Source organism: Myotis davidii, unplaced genomic scaffold (assembly GCF_000327345.1).
Source record: "Myotis davidii unplaced genomic scaffold, ASM32734v1 scaffold699, whole genome shotgun sequence".
Lineage (NCBI taxonomy): Eukaryota > Metazoa > Chordata > Mammalia > Chiroptera > Vespertilionidae > Myotis > Myotis davidii.
Window position 1 is genome coordinate 1,291,168 of NW_006291007.1, and position 15,839 is coordinate 1,307,006.

General features: G+C 48.8%; 1 protein-coding gene across 1 annotated transcript in view; it reads right to left on the bottom strand.

Annotated features, from left to right (window-relative positions):
* The window catches only part of ASIC2 (acid sensing ion channel subunit 2), an 815,352-nt gene that overhangs the window by 48,500 nt on the left and 751,013 nt on the right, over nt 1–15,839 (bottom strand). Inside the window, exon 3 of the mRNA XM_006764034.2 lies at nt 7,363–7,490. Within this exon, the coding sequence (XP_006764097.1) occupies nt 7,363–7,490 (128 nt within the window). The remainder of the gene's footprint in view (nt 1–7,362; nt 7,491–15,839) is intronic.

A 15,839-nucleotide genomic window follows, 5' to 3' on the forward strand; every position in this document is an offset into this window, starting at 1 on the left:
AAACATGTGGCGAACTGAAGATAGTTCTACTTTGAGTGGTAACAAGTGAGGAGCAGCTAAGCTAGTAGATGCCTAATTGATTTCTATTTTCACCTGTTTACGGGAAACCATGTCCTCTGTTGATCATGGAGTGAATGACCACACAGTGGGGTATTCTGGCTTCCGACGCCTTCGTGTTGCTTTCTGGAACAGAGCTGGATGCTGCCGTATGGAGGAGGCTCCTGCTTTGGCAGTCTGAATGTTGCTCAAGGCATGTGTGACAAATTCTCTCCCCTGGCTTGAAAACTGGGAAAACCTCCATATCTAAGGGGGCCCATGGAGACACTGATATTAAGGATCACGTAGTTGGGTGCCAGACTGACAATGAGCCTCTCTTGGGAAAGGCACTCAGGAAGATGTGTTGGGGAGCATGAGGGGAGCTGCCCAAAGAAGGCAGGGGAGAGGCAGCTGGGCCTTTTTGTCGGAGGTGGGGGATACTGTTTCTTGTGGTGAGCCATGGAGCAATTCCCTCCAGAGTTGGAAATCTGGTCTAACCCACGTCAAAGGCAAAGGCGTAGGCTTCTGCAGGGGCCAACTGGGCTCCGACATCCTGCCAATGACCTCACTGAGGCCAGCAGGACCTGCGTGTTAGTGTCTGCCTTCATTTGCAGCCCTGATCAGGCCAGCGGGCAGCTGCTCGATGCAGGATGTGGTGAGACGATGGGCGTTCTCATGGAACTTTGGATACAGCTCCAGTGAGGAACCAACCCGGAGTCCAGGCTGTGGAACTGTGATCCTTCTCATCCTAAAGGTTCCAGCTGGTAGTGGAAAGGGTTCTTGGTGAGAATGAGACACCTCTGGGTAGTGATTTCCAACCCTGAACCCCCAAGGTATGTCTGACACCCTCAAATATAAACCCAGGGCCATGTGTTCCAGAGAATGTCCTGAACGATGAAGCTGGTGGCCAACCAACAACCAGGATCTCCAGGTTCATTCGCAGGCCTACCAAGCAGCATAGGCAGGGTCAAGGCATGGATTAAATATTTGATGAGCCCTGGCTGGGTGACTCAATTGGTTGGAGCTTCATCCCATACACCAAATGGTTTCAAGTTTGATTCCTGGTCAGGGTACATACCTAGGTTGTAGGTTCGATTCCCAGTCAGGGTGTGTATGGGAGCAACAGATCAATATTTCTCTCACATCAATGTTTCTCTCTCTCTCTCTCTCTCTCTCTCTCTCTCTCTCTCTCTCTCTCTCTCCCCCTCTCTCTCCCCTTCCCTCCCTCCCTTCCTCACCCCCTTCCTCTCTCTCTAAAATCAATAAACAACAATAAACAACATATCCTCAGGTGAAGATAAAAAAATTTGATGAATACATGGATAAAACATTTAGAAAACAAGAATCTCCACCCGGGTATTTGAACAGGGGGTTGGTGAGAGATGATAAATCTTTTGACATCAAATCACAATTGGGAGTCCGTCCAGTGTTAGCAATCTTCTTAAACTTGGGGCAGAGTCTGACTGGTCATGTCAACACCGAAGACCGTTTGTATTGTGCTCTCACCACGTGACGGTCTCAGATTTGCACTTGCCCAGACAGTCACTTACTCGTCTAATTCTCCCCACATTCCAGAGTTCTGTCCTGGCCTTCGTGTCTGCTCCACCTGCTCTCCTGTACACAGATGGCTTCCAGATCTACTATATCTCTAGCCCCAACTCCTTTCGTAAGCTCTTGGTTTGATTAGGGTCTCTAAGCGCGCAGCCAGAAAGGATACAGATATCACCATCCATCACAGGCAGGCTTAACAGCCTCAGGGAGATGGAGGGCCCTCAGGGCAGATTCTAGTGGGCCTTTTGGCAGGGGAGGGTGGTGGAGACAGGGAGAGCACTACAGTGCCGCATCTGAGTGCTTTTTGAGCATAGAGTGCAGATTGGAGCATTCGAGTGCGTTTATTGTTTCAACAACGCACATTTCCCGAGCTCACAGATAAGCAAGGCACTGGGGATGTACAATCTGACAGACACAAGCCTTGCTCTCAGGGAGCTGTCAGTCTCTAGTGAGACAACGCTGAGGGAGGTTAAAGCAGCAAGTTCCTAAGAGGCAGGTGTAAGGAGCAGTGATGGGTAAGGGAAAGCAAATCCTTTAAGGAGAGTTTTGTCTCTTAGAAGCCCACTTCAGCCCGTGCGCTCTCCAAGGCTGGGCCAGGTCTTGCCCATCTTCATATTCCCTGCACAGTCGTTGCTCAGTGAGCATTTGCTGAAGGAATAAATGAAGGCACAAAGTGTTGTACGGAGCTCCTTGGATGGAGGGGAAGGTCTTCTTAGGGATCATGCTCTTTGAACAGTATTTGGAAATAGGAAGAGACCTTTGCCAGGCAGACAAGGCAAATAAGGGGTTCTGGGCAGAAGGAACAGTGAGTGCAAATGCACCCAGGCAGACACCCAAGTCGTGGGGTATTTGGTGGATGGGTCTCCGTTCTGGAATGTAGGGTACATGATGGTCAACCAGAGGCAGATAATGCGGCTTAAAGGGGGCATGGGGCCAGTGGAAGAGGGTCTCAGAAGCCATTCTAAAGGGCTGGCATTTTGGAAATTATGGTAGACCCGGGAGTGTAAGGGTTTTAGGCAGAGTAGCGATGTGACCACTATGTATGGGGCTGAAGAATGGGCACCAACAAGGAGCATGCCCAGAGCCTCTCTTCTACTGTTAGGGCTGCTATTTACACCAGCTCCCAAGGAGCAGGGAGCAGGCGCCAAACTCCCAGGTGACAGCTGTGTGCTCGAGGGACACAGGCAGGGCTCCCAGGCTGTTCATGCTGGAGGCCCTTTGAAGTCACTTAACCCAGTCCCCCCATTCTATGGATGGGAAACCTGAGGCCCAGGGTTGTAGTCTGGCTTTCTCCCCACAGACAGACCTGGCTCAAAGCTGAGCCTTGCTTCTCCCCTGGCCATATGACCTCAAGCAAGCTACTTAACTATGTTTCTGTCACCTGGACCGTGGAGGTAACACTATCCCCCTTTCGGGGTTGTGGGACTAAATGAGATAACGCACGACAAGTGTCCGCAGCTTAGTGCGGGCAGGCAGCGTGCGCTCCGTTAGCAGTAACTTTTTGTCCAATCTCCGGGGTTCTGCTTCTGCTCCCAGCGCACTATCCCAATGCCTGTCTCCGGGGCAGTTGGGCCTGGGGTCTCGCAGGGGCTGTAGTGGCTGAGCTAGTCGGGGAGGGACGGGGACATTTCTCAGCTTGCCCACAAAGGCAGGGGCATACCTTGGCTTAATTGGGGTTAGGGCAAACACTGAGTTTAAAAAGGCAATTTGGACTGGATGACAGAAGAAAATGAGAACATACTGAAAGGAGTGCGTGTGTAATTCTGCACGGGTGGATGAGTTTCCCATGTGGAAGGACTTTTCCATTTGCATAAAGCTCATGGCAGGGTTCCTTTAAGTCACTGGTTCCTCCTACGGCTCTCACTCAGGAGTCAGTTTTCCTAGCACGATTCACAGCGACTTTCCAGGGGAGAGCCTTCTGCTCCACACCGTCTTGTTGCCTCTCCTGATCTCCTTTCAGACTCCCTTGAACTTTGACTTCAAGCAGGGGAATCCTGGAATGGGATCCATGGAGACCCCATAGACTGTGGGATGCACCATGGTCTTCTGTGCCACCAAGAAATAAAAAGCACTGCCAATGGGACCTGGGAGATGCAGCTCATTGGGGAACAAGCCCTGGTTTCAGAAACGTTACAACATGAAAAACCAGGCATCTTAGAAGCAATGAAACACAGTGTTTGAGCATCAAGGTCAGCTGGGTAGGCGAGGCCAGTATTCATGGCAGGATGGAAATGTACAAAGGGGGGCCGACCCCCAAATTACACTTGGCTTCCCATTTTTTAATTACTGTCTTTTCTTTATGAGAAAAAACACGACTACAAAGGCTCTATGAGGACAGACCCTGGCTCTGCTGTGTTCACCGTGGTGTCCCATCCCTTCACGCATAATAGGTGCTCAACAAATATTTGCTGAATGAGAAACCAAGCAAAGCCACGTTATACAACACAAGGAAAAACCCAGAAAAGAAAATAAATCATTCATCATCGCCCCATTGTGGGTCTTTTGGCTTCTTTCCTTCAAGTCTTATTTCCTATGAATACGCTCTTTCATATACATGTAAACATAACAGATTATCAGATTTAGCTCCGGGATGTGTTTTTGTATTTCTCTATTAATATGAATGAAATGATCAGATGAGATGATGCGGAAATGCTTTGAAGACTGTAAAATGTTTAACGAAATATATTAGCATTAGTTATAATTACCATGGCGATACGGATCTGAATGAGGTATATTTTCTGCGAATATACTTCAAAGCAAATAACGAATTTGCCCTCTGAAGCTGGGAATGTGTCTGCTACCACCCACTGTGGGGAGTCCCTCTGCTTCAGACCAGGGAGGGGAAGCAATGGAAGGATTTGTGGAAGTCATCAGCTCCATCTTCCCACCCAGCCCAGACATTTCCTTCTACTTATTTATTTACTTATTATTTTTAAATTTATTGAATTGATTGGGGTGACATTGTTCAACACAAACACATAGGTTTCATGGGTGGATTTCTACATTACAAGACCTGTATAGAAATGCCTTCAGTGTCACTGGTGCAGGGGAAGTGGGGATGAGGGAGGGATACGTGCATCTCTCAGGCCAAAGAAATGGCTATCTGCAAAGAGCTTCCTTCTCTCTGACCTTTGACCTTTGCTAGTGGCCAGGCAGAGTGACCCTGTAGGTTCAGAGCATGCTACTCGCCTGCCCTCATGCTGATAGCAATGTGGACACAGATGTCAGCACAGGTAAGTCACTCACAACAGGTGTGGCAGTTACAGTGAACAGCCCACAAAGTCCGATTTACCCTGGGAAACAGGCAGAAACTCACCTTTAGAGTCAAAGAATCATGCACACAGTGAGTCATTGTCTAAGCCACGCCTGGGTCTTTGAGGGGAGGAGAGCTTGCTCACACAACACGCAGAAGGAGGTACTGACCAAGATTCTCTCCTGGACCAAACTCTAGCCTCAAGGTTGGCCTACAAAGACCCGAACAAACACTACCATGGTCTCTGACAGCTCAGAGCTACATCCTGAGGCCGAGCCCGGCCCCTGACCCCTCAGAGTCCCCACCCAAGAAAACTCAAAGCTGCCCAAAGAATTGACTATCTGTTCCTGCCAACCCTGAAGATGGGCCTCTGTCTCCCCGTGTGTACGGGAGGGTGGGGGCCTAACTTGGATGCACGCCAGCTGGACACTCAGGCGTGTTTCAAGTGGACCGACCTCTCCTCCACACTCTGTAATGTTTCACTTCCCTGACTACCATAGTCACCTCTGGACAAATCGAAGTTGAGTTCAGTTCATGCCGAACCCTCTTTCTAGTTGCAATGAGTGTGCTACTGGTTCAAGTCTGCCCTGGGCACTTTGACAAGGGTCCAGCTTGGCAGTACTCAGAGGCGGGCTGTCACACCGCGGCTCATCTCTTGGGCTTTCGACTTGTTAGTCTGCATTTTTACTCTTAATTTTTTTGTTGTTGTTAATCCTCGCTCAAGGATATTTTTTTTTACATTGATTTTTAGAGATTAGGAGTCGGGGGGAGAGAGAGAAACATTGGTGTGAGAGAGACACATTGATTGGTTGCCTCCCACACTGGCCCTAACTGGGGCCAGAAATTGAACCTGCAACCCAGGTACATGCCCTTGACTGGGAATCGAACACTCTGATGCATGGGGCCATGTTCTAATCATTGAACACACTGGCCAGGACTCTCACTCTTTTAAAAAATTCTTTCAATTACTGTTGACAGCCAATATTATATTAGTTTCAGGTGTACAGCACAGAGGTTAGACATTTATATAACTTATGAAGCGATCACCCCCAATAAGTCTGGTACCCACCTGGCACCACACACAGTTATTACAATAGCATTGACTGTATTCCCTAGGCTGTACTTTACATCACCAAGGCTATTTTTCTGACTCAAATCCTCAGCTCTAAATGTGGCTCCCAGCTGTCTTGCTCATGCCCGCCTTCTTTGTCCTTAAGGGGGAGGTTTCCTAGGGACTCAGCTCACTCCCCACCTCGCGCACGTCCTCATACACTCCATTTCTGCTCCCATCACCTGTCTTAGGCCCTGCGCCCAGAAGGCCGGGCCAACTCCCAGCCTCCTCTGCTCTGGCCTCAAAGCTGCCGCCCACCCCTCTGTGATGCTATGGAGGTTGGACTTGGCCTTCAGCAACTGCCCAGACATTAAGTACACCTGAATCCTACACCATCAATTTCCTCTCCAGAGATTCAGAACTATAGCTCGCTTACAAATTTACACCCAGTTTCTAAGACAGAATACTGTTTTATAAAATGGCTAAAGAACTCTGGTCAGTACTACCTAAGAGACAACATTTGAGTTACATTTTAAAAACAAGCTGAACCTGTAAGTGCTACGTGCACCTCTTTGCTGATCACTCCTTCATGTTCTCCTGGATTCTTCCTTTCTGACTCACAACAGCGGTGTCCCCACCACTCACTGCCCTCACTCCTTGCCCCAGGCCTCCCAGGGCGAACTGCCTCATCTGATCTGGTTTAGGGCTTCCACTCTCCCGTGTTTATTGCAGGCACACCAGGGACAAGAGAAAGAAAGAGTCCCTGCAACTCTCCACAGTCCTGCTTCCCGACTGAGAATTTGTGAACTTCCCCGAGACACTTCCCTTAAAATGGAATTGAGAATTTCCCTTCGAAGATGTGAAACCCATGTCAGACATGAGGCTGGGCCAGTCCTCACTCTGCTGACATGCAGGGTGGATGCAGCCGTCCTGGTTGGCTGCGAGGGGCCCGCCCCTGGCACTAAACCCAGAGAGCAGGCAGGAGCCCAGGCAAGAGGCTTCCTTCCACTTAATTCTATTACGAGAGTGACACCCCATTCCTTCACCTTTGTGTAGGCAATTTTGAATTATATTAACACAAGTGATGCAACATACCAAATCCTGGTTAGCAGTTTCTCAGATCATCTACTGTTCCCCCCACCCCTCTCCCAATATTCCCCCCACCCAGAATGGTTGGGTATAAAAAAAACAAACAAACACCCAGCCAACTCAGTGAAGAAGACAATAAGCTGGGTTTCCTTCACACCCACTTTTGGGAACTGACATGTGGTTCCTGAGAATTGGGTCATGAAGTTTGGCCGACACCTTCTCCACTTTCAGGGGGAGTCCTTTACCAACCCCAACTGTCCTCCAGCCTCCTGGTGGATTCAGAACCTTCCAGAAGTGGGAATCCCATTTCTCTTCCTCCTCACCCCTCTGCAGGTGGCCTGAGAGGAGGAGAACCCCTGACTGAGGGAGCCCAGGAACTTACCCTCTGCTCCTGCGTGGCCACGAAAGTCTGGAACCCTGGTGCCACCCCAAAGCCCAGCTCTTGGATGAAAGGCGGCTCAGACTGACTGTGGATCTGAACTTTCACTCCTGCTTCAAACGTCGTTTCCTCTGGAAGAACAAAATGGAACAGAGCCGTGGGTCAGAAACAACAGGTGCTGTGGAGCCCTGAGACTGACACGCTCAAAGGGACACTAGAGAGGCCATGTGGCCGGCAGACTAAAAGCCCTCAAAGTTGACCCCCTCCTTATTCCTGGAAACTGTCACTCAATAGGTTACCTTCCCTGGCACAGGGACAGTGCAGAAACGATGAGTTAGGGATCTTGAGGTGGGAGAATATCCGGGACTCTCCATGGGTTCCAGTGTGGTCACAGGGTCCTTGTAAGAGGGAGGCAGGAGGAGCAGAGTCAGAGAGAATGAGAACATGCTATGCTACTGAAGATGGAGGGAGGAGCCACAAGCCAAGGGATGTAGGCAGCTTCCAGAAGCTGGAAAAGGGAAGGGATTTTCCCTGGAGCCTCCAGAAGGAACGCAGCCCTGCCAACACCTAGATGCTAGCCTAGAGAAACCCCTTCTGAACTCTGGCTTCCGGAACTGTCAGACAATACATTTATATTGTTTGAACCCCAGAAATCCGCATTTCTGGAAATTCTGCTATGGTGTGTTTGAGGCCAAACACATTTGGGCAAGCAGTGATCTAATCCAGAGAGGGCAACTGACTCACCCAAAGTTACACAGTGAGCCAAGAGCAGGGCAGGGCTAGAAGCCAGGTCACCTGACTTACAATCTACCACTCTTTCTACCCTCTGTGGCGTGGTTTATTTCATGCCAGCAGGTGCCCTGCTTCACGGCTCTGGGTTCTGAGTGAGGGCTGGAGAAAGGCCAACAGGCCTTCACTGTCATACTCCTTCCAGCCCAGCGCCTGGAACAGAGCAGAGCTCAGTAATGGTTGAATGCAGCAAATGAATGAGGGGTGTGCTCGGTTGAGTCTACTGTTTTCTACCCTTGGATCAGCTACAAGTCTGCTCAGGGTCTGACTGAACACTGGGAAACACCACACCACAAGCTGCCCAGCAACAGGCTCCCTTCCGTGTCTCGGCCTTGGGAGGTCTCACCTGCTGTGATGCAGGTGGACTGCTCACCAAACAACAACCGCGGCGACAGCAGTAGCAGTAGCCGGGACTACCCAGACAACTTTTGGGTCCCCATGCCAAATGAGAATGCGGGGCCCCTTCCTAAAACATCACTAAAACATCATGTGTTCAGACAGCCGTAGCAGAACATGAAAGCCTCTGAGCACGGGGACCTGCGACTATATGGGTTGCACATCCAGGAAGCCAGCCCTGCAATAACCCGATTGGTGCTGGACCGAAGTATTCACGTTCTCACATTCCTCTCACCACTAAATGATTCAACACGGAGCTGGCCCGGTGCGGTGAAGGATTTGTTTACACGTCAGGAATACCAGGAGTCAAAGCCCCAGGGGGCGAGCGAGAGCACAGACAACGGGAAAGTTACCACACACACAGTGTTGGGAGCCCTGGTTAATTGGGACCAGGCTGACACCCAGACAGCTTAACATGAAAGATGATGTTGAATCAGGAGGAGGGCGGTGGAGCTTGATCAACCTGCAGAGGCTGGGCCTCTCTTTCATTTCTCAGGAGCGCGGCCACGGTGGCAGGAGGCAAGGTCTACCTGCGTGTTTTCTGCTCGTGCAGAGAGGCGAGGGCTCTGCGGGGGGAGATGGGGCCCGATGGGCAGAATGCATAATAGGGCAGGGAAAGTACATCGCAATAAAAGAAGCTTAAATCTTTCATCTTTGCAAATTACAGGAAACACACCGAGGAAATAAACACTGGGGAGAAGTGGGAAGGGAAGCTGCTCGGAAAATCTGGAGAAATTTTCTAGGCGGAGGCAGGGTGGTGCCTGCTACAGAGCAGTTTTATGCTGGATGAGGCTGGCTTTGTGACAGTGGCTGGGCTGGCCAGCTTGGTAGGAGAAGGTGTGGAGGGAGGCCGGCCGTGTGGTGGTGGGCGTCGTCTGTGCAGGATCGCTTCCGTTTGTCCGTCCCCTGGCCAGTCCTCTCCACTGTGCTCTCCCTGGAAGCCGCCCTGGCAGAGTCTGTACTGATGGGCTTCCTCACCCTCTGCTCTGGTTGGGTTTAGTCACTGGTGGCCCAGGTAGGAGACCGGAGTGTGTGTGTGTGTGTGTGTGTGTGTGTGTATGAGAGAGAGAGAGAGAGAGAGAGAAAGAGAGAGAGAGAGGAAAATAGAGGGCAGGTCCAGGCCTGGGGTCTATGATTCATGGATGCATGGAATTTTGGAGCTAGGAGAGCCCTGGACACTTTTTCAATTCAACTAACCTCTCATCTTTCAGGTGAGAACACTGAGGCTCACAGAGAAGACAGTGGCCACTGGCCACATGACAAGTGGGGGCTGAGCAGAGCCCAGGAGCCAGGTCCCTTGACCCCTGACCCTCCTTGCCCTTTGCAAGTTGGCTAGAAGAGGCAGTGGTCCCGGCGACAAACCAATAAGGCCCCAAGCTGGACAGGGACGGAAGGCGGGGGGAGTAGTTGAATTTATATTGGGCTTAGCAGCCTGTGCTCTCTCATCCCCGAGTTCAGGGCACTGCTCACTGAGCATGTGGCAGCGACAGTGACAGGGACCGAGGCCCCAGCCGTAGCCTGTGACAGTCCTTATGGGAAGGGTCTGCCACACGCTGCTCGGGTGGTCAACCAGGAGCCCGTCTTGGTCCCTCATGCTCTCTGGGCTCTTACAGAGAAACCCAAGTGGGCTAAGGTGGGGCCTGGGAGGAGGACCAAGGAAATACGGGCTCTGAGAGCACAGCCCTGGGTTTGGTCCACAGCCCACTGCGGAACAGCTGTGTGACTTCGAACACATTATACTGCCTCTCTGAGCCTTAGTGTCCTCTTTGCTAAAATGAAAGTGTGCTATCTCTCTGTTTTCAGCTCTAAAATTCTGTGAGCTGGGGGTCATGCACCAGTCTCCGAACCTCACTGCCTCTCATTTGAATTTCCCGAAAAAGAGATTTCTGAACAAAAGACAAGCTGTTCAGCACTCACATCAATTCCGAAGAGGCTGAATTTTCTAAAGGCCACCAAAGAATCCACACATCGCTGCCCGGCTCAAACTGGGCGATGTGTGTCCTGCCCTCCCTGTCCCGACTTCCCTGCCAGACAGGCCCAGCTAAGAACACCCGGAACCGGGACAGGGATGGGCGTGCTCATGCCTGATTGCCCGCAGGTGCCATTTAGACGCCAGGGGAGCTTCTGGAAGAAATTAAAATCAACATCGTGTTCCCATGCTGGATGGGATGCAATTTTGTCTGTTCCGGGCAGCAGCTCGGTGTAGCTGAGTGTTCCCACCAACAGCTCCTGATCCAGGTGTTATCAAATGGCTACGGAGGTTGGGTGAGGGCTGCAAACCCCAGTCCCTCCTGCAGAGCCTCAAAGCACACTGGCATTTTAAAGGCCCGAGGACACGCTGCAGCAAAAACATGCTACCCTCCGTTATACAAAGTGCTGCCCAAGGCAACCCTTTTTGTTTTGTTTTAATTTTTTAAAAAATATTTTTAAATTGATTTCAGAGAGGAAGGGAGAGAGAGAGAGAGATATTAACATCAATGATGAGAGAGGATCATTGATTGGCTGTCTCCTGCAGGCCCCCTACTGGGGATCGAGCCCGAAACCCGGGCCTGTGTCCTGACTGGGAATTGAACTGTGACCTCCTGGTTCAGAGGTTGATGCCCAACCACGGGGGCCAGGCTCTGTTTTAACTTTTAAGCAACACTAGCTCTTGGTGGAAAGAGCCAAGAGCCATATCAGAAGCTATGGATGGAAGCCCGAGTTCCAATACTTCCAATGATAGCCATGGGGTCGTGGGAGAGTCATTCAGCGTCCAGAGGCTTGCTTACCACATCTGTTAAATGGGCTACTCTGTTAAATGAAGAACTGCTCTGTCTATGTCCTAAGAGTGTATGTGTAAGGACCAGAAGATAGAATGCAGGCGAAGCGCCTTATATACTGCAGAGTGATGTACTCGTGTTGGGGAAGGGGACAGTTGATGTCAGGACTTAGAGAAGAGTGGCTACACGTAACACACGCCTCTTAAATAGACTATTTATAAAACATACATTAGTGAAGGCAACCCGGGTGGAGTTGGGTCTGCTCTCATTACAGAAAGATTTATTCCAAGGATTCTTTAAATGAGTTTTCCTGGTGCATTCAGGCTCAGAGATTATAAATTACTTGTGAAGAAGGCTGATACGTCCCGGTGGACGACTGGCATGCAGGAGACACCACCCTTGAAAAGCCGCCAGGGAGAGCCCTGTCTCTGAAATTATAGGGGAAGTTGGTGGATGATTAAGATTCTATTCATAAAAATCCTGTTCACACACACACAGGTGGCGGGAATAAGGTATAAATAACCAGATGGCCGAACAGATCGTGTAGATAGATTGCGATGTGATTATAGAATTCAAAACCATTCAAAGCATTACCGAACTCATAGCGACTTCTTGTTACTATTTTCTCAGTCAATGAATATAGAGAAGCATGGCAGTGTTCGTGTGGAGGTGACGTGGGAGAAATATCCAGATGTTAAAAAGTCCTTGTAGCTGAAACCGGTTTGGCTTAGTGGATAGAGCGTCGGCCTGCGGACTAAAAGATCCCAGGTTCGATTCCGGTCAGGGCATGTACCTGGGTTGCGGGCACATCCCCAGTGGGGGATGTGCAGGAGGCGGCTGATCGATGTTTCTGACTATCTCTCTCCCTTCCTCTCTATAAAAAAACCAATAAAATATATTAAATAAATAAATAAAAAGTCCTTGTATTTCCAAGGGGTGGAAACAGTGGTTCAGCTTAGAGCTTCCCATGCCAGAATGTGAGCCACCTGGAGACCACTGCTTACAGTGCAGATTCTGGGTGGGGCCTGAGAGCCTACATTTCTGACAAGCTCCCAGGGGACAATGATGCTGCTGGTTGGAGGACCACACTCCGGGTAGAAGGACTCACAGGAGAACATCTGTGTGTTAGCAGAACCCACTAGGGCCATGGGGATCTGGCCTCTGCCCACCTTGGCAGCCCTGGGGCCCATCCTGAGATCCAGCTACTGCAGGATGCCCTGGGATGTTCTTGGCCTTCATTTCTGACGCCCCTCCCTCTCCCTGGCATCTTACCTGCCATGGCCTAATTCCCACCACTGCCTAGCCACCTGGGAAACAGGCCTGAGACTAAGAGCAAAGGTCATCTCCCCTCTAAAGCCTCCCCGAGATACCCTTTCCTCCCTTCCAGAACCTACTGTCCCCTCCTTTGTGCTCCATCTATCCTCTGTCTGTCCTAGCACTTAGTGACATTTAATTGTTCACATGTCCCCTGACCAGACTGCGAATGCCTGGCACTCCTTAGGCACTTTACATGAGGGCTACTGGATCAATGAACATCCATCTGCTACATAAATGGAGCCTCAACATGGTCCCTAGATGGTGAACAATTTGAAAGCCTGGCCTGGGCCTTTTTATCTGTATCCCTGTGTGCCTGGCACACAGTAGGTGCTCTTGGTGACTTACTGGCTAGGCAGACACGAATGCTGAGGTGGGTCTGTTTCACCCATCTCTGAGATGTTCCCCTCAGCCCTTCACCTGCCTGGCTGGGAGTTTTATTTTTTATTTATTTTTATTTTATTTTTTGTTAATCCTCACCCGAGGATATTTTTCCACCGATTTTTAGAGAGAGTAGAAGGGAGGGGGAGAGACAGAGAGAAACATCACTGTAGAGAGACAAATGGATTGGTTGCCTCCGGGATGCTCCCTGACCAAGGCCAGGAATCAAGCGGCAAACGGTATGTGCCCTTGACTGGAATCGAACCCGGGACACTTTAGTCTGCAGGCTGATGCTCTATCCACTGAGCCAAATCAGCTAAGGCCTGGTTGGGAGTTTTAACTGGAGTACATATATTTTCTGCCTAGCACTTAGTAGGTCTTCTGGAAATGATGCAAGTCAGGTTTCTTCTGGCTGTGCAATGGCTGCGGACCCCAGTGCGGGTTCTGACTTACAGCATCATCTATCCAGGCACCTGTAGAGACCCACCATCCAGCACAGAGGCTGCTCTGCTGCATGGCCTTGTGCTCAGGACTCTCCAAGTTCAGGTCACAGCCTGCAACTGTACTTCTAAGGAGGCCCTCAGCACCAGGCGTCAAGACCAGAGTTTTCCCTGGGGAGCAGTTGTTGGAGAAACCATAGCAACCATCTGCATCTGCTCTTGCTGTGATGGGGAAAAGGGAAGGGGCTACCCTTGATAGTTGCTCAGGCCTTCAAGCTTTGTGGAAAATTCATGATTATTTTAAATTTAATTTTTACCAAAGCAATACATGTGCATAATTTTACAAGCCAAATGGGCCGCGAGACTGCCAATCACCAAGAGCAGTGCCCTGCTCCAGCTCTCCCCACGCCCTGAGTCCCACTCCTCAGAGGCAGCTGTTCCTTCTGGTATTTCCTTTCAGAGGTTCATGGACATCAACCGCTTGACAGTTATTTCCTGGTTTCTAAAATGTTTATATATTCTCTATTGAAGTCCTACCGTGGATATGAGGGTGTAGGCTTCTTACCTGAAGTGTCCCGCCATATTTACGTCCCTTTTACCTTCCTGTACATTGTTTTATGATATTTCGTTTAAGTTGGTGTCCAGCTCTTACATGATTATGACTGTGACCATCCCCCCCAGCTCGGTGGTAGGTTCTACTGCTTCGTCCTTTCTTGTGTAACTATTTTGTTTTTATTGTTTCTTTCTCTTTGTTTGGCTTGCGAGGTATCGCGTCACAGAAATGACAAAGAAAAAGTCAAACTCAGAAACAGAGCATAGAAAAATGGTTGCCAGGGGCTGGGGAGAAATAGGGAGAGAGAAGGAAGTTGGGAGAGGCTGGTACAAGGTGCAAACTTTCAGTGAGAAAGTGAATAAGATCAGAGGATCTAATGTGAAACACGTGTCTGTAGTTGCTAACACTGTATTGTGTATTTGAAATTTGCTAAGAGAGCAGAACTTAAATGTTCTCATCAAAAACTATATTTGGGAATATATTTAAATATGTTTGAATATTGGAATATATTTGAAACCAAATTCTACCTTCACACTTCATTTGTAGCTTGCTGGATACAGAATTCTATGTTAGCTCATCCGGGAAATGCAAATGAGATACAACCTCACACCAGTCAGAATGGTTATTATAAAAAAGTCAGCTGGTAACATGTGCTGGCGAGGGTGTGGAGAAGAGGGAACCCTTGTGCACTGGTGGTGGGACTACAAGTTGGTGCAGCAACGATGGGAAACAGTATGGAAATTACTCAAAAACTAAAGATTGATCTACCATATGACCCAGCAATTCCAATTCTGGATATTAATCTGAAGAAAACGAAAACACTAATTGGAAAAGATGTATGCACCCCCATGTTCATTGCAGCATTATTTACAAAAGCCAAGATATGAAAGCAACCTGGGTGTCCATTGGTAGATGAATGGATAAAAAAGATGTGGTATATATACACAGTGAAATATTACGCAGTAATAAAAAGGAATGAAACCTTGCCATTTTTTGACAACATGGATGAATTTAGAGGATATTATGCTAAGTGAAATAAGTCAAACAGGGAAGGACATTTATATGTGGACTATACGAAGAAAAAACAAATGAACAAACAAACCAAAACAAAAACAGACTCATAGAAACAGAGCAAAGGAATGGTTATCAGAAGGGAGGAGGGTGGAGGAATGGGGGAAAAAGATGAAGGGGCATACAGTCAGTAATACTGTGGTGGTAAGTTTCCATGGTGACAGATGGTTTACTAGAATGGGGGAGGAGAGACCACATTATAAGGTATAAAAATGCTGACTCACTATATTGCACACCTGAAACTAATATAACTAATACAATATATCCCCAACTATACTTAAATAAAAAGTAATTCTATCCTAGAAAAACAAGTCCTTTTCCCTTTCCCCTACCTCCAATTTGAAAGTACTAAGCTGTTGTCGTTTGGCTTAAGTTCTGTTGGGGAATGCCAGGCTATTCCGATTCTAGATCCTAGGTACGTGACATGTTTTTTTTCTTTCCAGAAACTTTTAAGGGTTTCTGCTTATCTCTGTTAGCCTGAATTTTTCAAGGATGCGTCTTAGTCTGATTGTTTTGCTACTTATTGTAGACAGGACTTGTTTCGCCACTTACTGCAGACAGGTGAATTCTTTTGATATGGAAAATCACGTACTTCAGCTGGGAATTTTTCTTATGTTATTTCTTTGGCAACATCCTCTTCTCCATCTCTCAGTTTTGTTATTCTAGAACTCTCAATAGTAGGATGTTGGACTTCCTGGATTTACCCTCTCATTTTCATATTTTTTCTCCTCCCATTTTCCATCTGTTTGTCTTACTTTTCAGGAGGTTTCCTCAATT